Below are 6462 nucleotides of genomic sequence, written 5' to 3'. Positions count from 1 at the left end.
TTTCAGAATTTATTTCAACAGGCACTGCATCTGCATTTTAATGTGAGGAGGGGAAGGTAAAAAAGCAGAGATGATGGATCTACTGCTAAGAAAAAACTAATGTCAGCTACAGCATAAATTTGGCTGATCTGGTCTTTCTGTACTCATATTATGCTATTGTCAGGTGGACAGTGTCTACTTCTTTTAGCTTACTTTCCAAACAGGAATCAGTTGATTATGCTACAGATTCTAAACTAAGAGGACATACATACCTAATGATAAAGGCACTAGGTGAATCTCTGGTCACTAGACAATGGAGGGAGTACAAGGGAAGACAAGTGCAGGGGAGACGAGCAAGACAGAATTCAGCCAATTATTCTGCAATAGAATAGTAGGGGGGAAACTGCCAATTTTTCATTGATGGAGTACTGACACAGGCCACCCATGAAGGTGATAAAGTCTTCTTCAGTGGAAGTTAGGAATGAGTTAGTAAAACAGCCACCAGGGTTGGTACTGTCATAACTGATCCAGTCTCAGCACAGGTCCCTCAGAATGACAGCAGTAACGCAGAGCCTTTTTTCGAAGCTAAATGATGCTTTTGACACCCATGACTACATCAGTAGCATTATAAAGGATCACAGCTGTTCTGCAAAATATTTTGCAAAAGACAATTCAGCTGCACAAGTGATTAGGGCAAAAAGGAATAAACCACAAGATCTTCTTAGGAGGGAGCAGCCTAGACAGAATATCTGTAGCCTGGACAGCTGTGGTCTGCCATCTGCACACCTTCAGCCAGAGTACAGAAAGATGTCTTAGGTGCTGCAAAACCCCTTTCAGGAGCAGTGCACAGGGCTACTTGCTTGGGAAGGAGAGGGGGAGGGAGAGAAAAAGTTACATAGAACATCTTTGACAATTAAAATTCTGCTGATAGCAATCTCACACGACATCACTGGTGGAAGGAATCGCTCTGGAGAAGCAGTTATACACCATGGTACTGTTTGTTGTATCTCAGACATGTCCTGCCCACTTGATGCCTTTACGGGCATTTAGCAGAAGCTAGAAATAATCATGACTCTGAAGGCAATTTTTATGCCAAGCAGAGTTCTAAAACTTCTTTAAAAAAATACCCACATAAACAGCACTAAAGGTCAGTACCAATCACCTGTCCCTGCTTTGGGGAATGAGGGAAGGGGAGGAAAAGATCAAAAGCATTACCTGAATGGACTTATAAAATCTCTCCTTCTGGAGCTGTTCCAAAGTGCCTCTTACCCACTATTTGGGTTGGAAAGAGCAAAGAAGAAATGTTAAAGGTAGGAGGAGAAGATACGAACAGTTACAGAAAATACAAGTTTTGTCAACTTGTTCGGTTGTCATTCGTTTGATGCAAGGGACACAGATTCCAAGCAGCTTGAATGCTGCAGAACAAACCATCTCAATAACCAGCAGCTTCCAGCAGCAGCTCTTTCCAATCTAGATAGAGCAGCAAATTTAATAACTTCTTCAAGCCCTCCACTTTTTTCTTACTTCTACTCAGTTGGAACGATAGAAAACAACTGGTATTTCAATTGATGCCTAAAGAGAACTTTTGTTCCTTCGCTGGCTGTGTGACAGGACTCCGTGACTTTCTCTAATACAGGTTTTTGATGGCATACAAAAAGTGTAATGTCTTAAATAGCTACAATGCACAACAGTCCCCTCCAGCACTAAGAAACTGTTGTGTTAACCCCTCAGTGCAGAATTTGGTGCCACCTGCTAAGAAGCAAATTAAAGACATACAAAAAATTTTAAGAAATTCTATTCCTTTTAGATATCCTAGTGAGGAAGTTTTATCTTTATTTAAGACACAGAGCCAAACAGATGCTGGAAACAGTTTCCCTGCTTTGGAGGCAGAGCCTCCCAGGGCTGTTTCACACAGGCACTGCACCTTTGCATGACAAGTCAGCAGTTCTCAGCAAGAGAGAGGACAGTGCAGCTCCAGGGAGGCCCAGGCACAGCTCAGAGCATCCTGCCTCTTGGCTCGGATGTTAGTCTTACTAAAATGCAGAAAAAAATTTAACAAAAAGCAAAGTCCTGTCCCCTTACATTACAAAGAAAGGAGAGAAGCATTTGAAAAGATGGAATTGAACTAGTCAGCGTGATCCTGCTAATTTCTAGGCACAGACTTTCACAAAGGAGATAAGAGTAGGAGTAGGAATGAGTTTGTCACGGACTTCATGTACCACCTACAGAACAGCATTTGGCATCTCTTGCTCATATGTCAAATACGTGCCTCTGCAGTATTCCAGATACAGTTTCTGATTTTTTTCTTTTAAGAAGAATTTAATGCTGACTTAACAAAAGTGATAAATAGATCATCTGTTTATAGGCAAATCATGAACACACCAATAGAGAAGTACTATGAAGCTGCTTAAATCCTACCATAACTGAATAATGGTTCTCAAAATCTTGGCCTGTCTGCCTGAGTTTCAAGGAATCAGATGTGGTGTTGGGGGCATCTGGTTTGCAGCTGTCGATGATTTTAGTAATTGCAAACTTTAGAGTTTGGCAACAGAGGTAGAATCTTGTGATTCTACTACTGATCCTCAAAGCTCTGTAAATCCAAGCTCAACACCTTTCATAGTATCAGGTTACCTTATGAAATGAATTCTTTACCAAAACCAAAACATTACCTAATACCAACATTCCCAGACAATTTCAGAATTAGGCTGTACATAACATACCTGTCTATATATTGTGTACAAGAGACTTGAAGCACAATGCAAATCTTCATGGCAGTACACTTATACGCAGCTTCTGAGAAATTCTGATAAAATACTAAGGAAGGATCTGGCACTGTTGTCACCAGCAAATATCATAGAATGAAACAAAATCAAAATAATTTTATGGCCTCAAGTACTGATGTGCACTTGTCACAGAACTCTTCCCTCAGTTTCTGGGCATAAAGTGATGTAACGGTAAATGGTATCTAGTGAAGGTACTGCTGTACAATACATTGCATTGGTGAACTTCACCTCATCTCAGAATTTAACTTTTCGACAAAGTAGCTGAGCCACGTGGATATCATCAAACAGCACACGTGGTACAGTAACAGTGTACAAGATGAATCTCAGGCTCTTGCAAGTCCAACAGTGCAGTGAGTTGAGAAGGCCCTAAAGAATGTTTTTAGACCTCCCAAATTCATCCTACAATGAGGAATTGGTGCAAAGTGAATTGTTCTTCTAGCTGGAGGACAAATGCTACAAATTTACCAGGTCTGCAAGAGGTTTCAATCCAAACATTGTTACCAGGTAGCTTAAAAAATAGGCTGAAGAATGTGAAGACAAGCACTTAGAACCTATACAGGCCGATGCGTCCATATCGAATAGTAAAAATCCTTTGTTGAACATGGGTTCTCTGTCACCACGTGAATTTCCAAAAAGTCAGTGGTATAATGGCTTTGGCTAGTTTTTACAACCAGAAAAAGTTTCTCAGTCTTTCGGAATACCAACTTTTATTTTAAAGACAATTATTACACTCTTACTGAGTATCACAAGAAAGTTTCTCTATTATTTCCCCTAATGGCATAAGCTCTGGCCAAATTTCACTACCTGGGTTTAAGTCAGGTTTCAAAACAGATTTTTTAAAAAGGAGGGAGAGAGAGAGAGAAACAAAAACCTGCAGTTGCTGAATTATGCTATTTATAATGACATTAGATATTCACAGTCAAAACGGGAATATTGTGCTTTATGATTTACTGGGAGAATCAGGCAAGATTCATAATACTTCACAATTCACTTGCTAATATCTTCCTCAGGCTTTGGCTTTAAGGTGCTGCTGGGAATGACACCACATCAAACAATGAAAGTCGGCCACACTAATGATGTCCTGTTTGGCACCTGGGATGATATTACGACAATAGATACCACATCCAAAGTCTTAACGCGCTTTGGAGATAAGAGCTCAAATGGATCGTTATATTTAAGTGGTACTACTGTTAACTCCTGAGAGGAGATACTTACCCAAGGCCTGAGGATATTCTGAAGAGCCTCAAAGGATTAAAAAGAGGCCATTAACATATTACATATAAAATGATCACAACCCTCCACTCTTGAATCTGACACTGTGATAGTTTCTGCTTCTCTTGGTCATTTCAGATGACTGAAAACACTTTTTGTACTATCTACATTTTCCAAATTCTACAGGCAAATCTTATCCTGCTGAGAATTCATAGGCCTCCCTTCCTAATCTCCACGAGACATTCCGCCTTAAATGCTACTGTCTTGTTTAGGTTAGCAGTCGTGCCTGTGACAGCTCTATGCACTACCTTCTGGAGCTCCCCAGCTCCACAGAATACTCATGCCTGTTTTGCAGATGGGGGAGGGTTGCCATATGCCAATGCAGTAGCAATTTTTGACTCACAGTCAAAAGCATCCAAAAAAAAGTCAGTATGCAGGATTTTCTGCCATATGGAAGAATTGTTATTTGGCCTTTTCTCTAGCTGTATCTCATTAAGCAAAAAGGAAAGAAAAAGGGGAGGACTTTCTTTTCTTCTTTGCAAATTTTGTCCCAGAGTTCATCTTCATTTGAAAAACAGCATTCATTTCTGGAACCTAGAAAACCAAGTCAGAGCAGAAGGAAGTTGTAAGAATCCAGGTGATCTGTCCAATTCAACAGGTTTTCTTTGAATCTTTTACACTTTGAATATGACTTCTTTCAGCAAAGAGGGAGAAGGCTAGGTTCTACTGGGCTCAGAAAGATCACAGCAGAAAAAGAACCGCACCTTCCATGAAGGTTATAATGGTGCTTACCTACAGTAAAGCTATTTTATTATCTCCATAGACTGCAGCATTTTGAAGGTGTCACTAATAGCACTTCCCTGATCCTTGGGTGTTCTGCAGTCTGTTTTGCTCAATATGGGAGGTTTGTTTAATCTGAGGCTTTGCTGGATTTTGCCTTTGTTTTTTTACAGAAACTAATGTGGTATTAACATAATGCAGACATTTGTGTTTTAACTTTACAGAGCCAATATCATGGCTAGTGTACAAACAGGAAAGCAATCAGATACAGGTTTAAAAGTTATATAGAAACCTCAAAGCCGCTCCGCTTCCTTACGATCTTCCTCAATGTAGAAAGATGTCAGGAGGAAAAAACCTCCTCCAAAGACACCAACAAAAGCACACACAATGAAGCTGTACTGCATGCTCCAGAAACTCCACTGGAATGAGTGAGCATTCTTGCCCTGGATAGCATTGGAGATCTAGGAAGTGAATAAAGCTGTCATTAATCTGGGATAACATCATCATCCTCTCTTGGTTTAAACAGACTGTTTACAGTGTGGTCCTTGAAAAGAATAAAACTAGGCAGATAGGGACGAAAAGCCTGATACCAAAGTTTGTCAAACCCAGTATCCAATACAGCTGTCCTTCACTGCTGTCCAGCTTTCATTTGGTCAACGAATTTCATGTTCTTTTATACCTTTGGTGCCTCCAGTCACAAGAATAGGAAATACTGCAGCCAATGTTTATAATGTTTGGTAAACATTAACCCATTTTACAATTTTCTAGCCCATCTCCAGATAGCTAGCACAGGACAGACATTTGGCAGTGACCTTTATCATTTCTTGATGTTATTCGATAACTTTATACCTCCCTAACCAGTATCAAATGGGTAGAAGCAGGGGGTTAGCATCAATACAGGCACAAGCAGCAACACACATTAAAAAGGGAAGAATTGGAAATTAATTTGAGACAAGAGTGGTGTCTGCTTTTGAGCCAAAAGGCATTTGAGGAGTCATGGAGTGACATTATGAGGAACTGGGAAGAAGAAAATACCACGCAGCTGCTTTTTGCACTGACTGGAGCATGAGGTTGTAAAAGATACAAATGACACACATGAATTTTATTTTCGTAGACAGAAAGAAAAGCTGATTTCAAGAAACTCTATAAGATTCAACACTTAACCCAGGAACTGAAAATCTTTTGTTAGCCTAAACAAAAAGATGAATGTTGAATGCAGTCATTTTTATTCCCACATTTGTTCTTGATGGTTAGAATACGCTATGTGACTTGAAATACACAAATATGAGACTCTTCAATCTTTGCTGGGTTTAGTATGATTATTTATGACAGTTTAGGCAGATAAGAGCAAGATCAACTCTAAATGGGCACCTAGGGACTACAGCAAGCATAATGGCCAAAACACTTTTAATTTTAGAATGCTCAGTAAGATAATCTCTGGAGCGCAGAGGGAAGAAAAACAGGCTCTGAAAAAGACTATTCCCTGACTCTTCAGCCAGCTTTTAAGCTAAAGGGTTAGCTGAAGCAGGTTAGTAAACAATAGCAAGACATGAATGCAGAAGATTCGGTGGTTGATCAACAGCAGACATGGGCAGCGTTGGTATATTGGTTCACAGAAGCATTCCAGAAGACAATGTTGTGCTCATTGCATAGGACCCCGCTTGGACATACAGCAGTTTTATTCCTGGATTCATTGTCTCTGTTCTTT

General features: G+C 40.0%; 1 protein-coding gene across 1 annotated transcript in view; it reads right to left on the bottom strand.

Moving 5' to 3' along the window:
• Positions 1 to 3240: 3240 nt before the first annotated feature.
• The window catches only part of LOC142090686 (protein spinster homolog 3-like), a 47322-nt gene continuing 44100 nt past the window's right edge, over positions 3241 to 6462 (bottom strand). The window contains exons 15-16 of the mRNA XM_075168985.1: positions 5047 to 5215; positions 3241 to 4568 (exon numbers count right to left, since the gene is read on the bottom strand). Coding sequence (XP_075025086.1) covers positions 5048 to 5215 — 168 coding nt within the window. The 3' untranslated portion in view covers positions 3241 to 4568; position 5047. The remainder of the gene's footprint in view (positions 4569 to 5046; positions 5216 to 6462) is intronic.

The sequence above is a fragment of the Calonectris borealis genome, chromosome 19 (genome assembly GCF_964195595.1).
Source record: "Calonectris borealis chromosome 19, bCalBor7.hap1.2, whole genome shotgun sequence".
NCBI lineage: Eukaryota > Metazoa > Chordata > Aves > Procellariiformes > Procellariidae > Calonectris > Calonectris borealis.
This window is presented reverse-complemented; position numbering and strand designations above follow the sequence as displayed.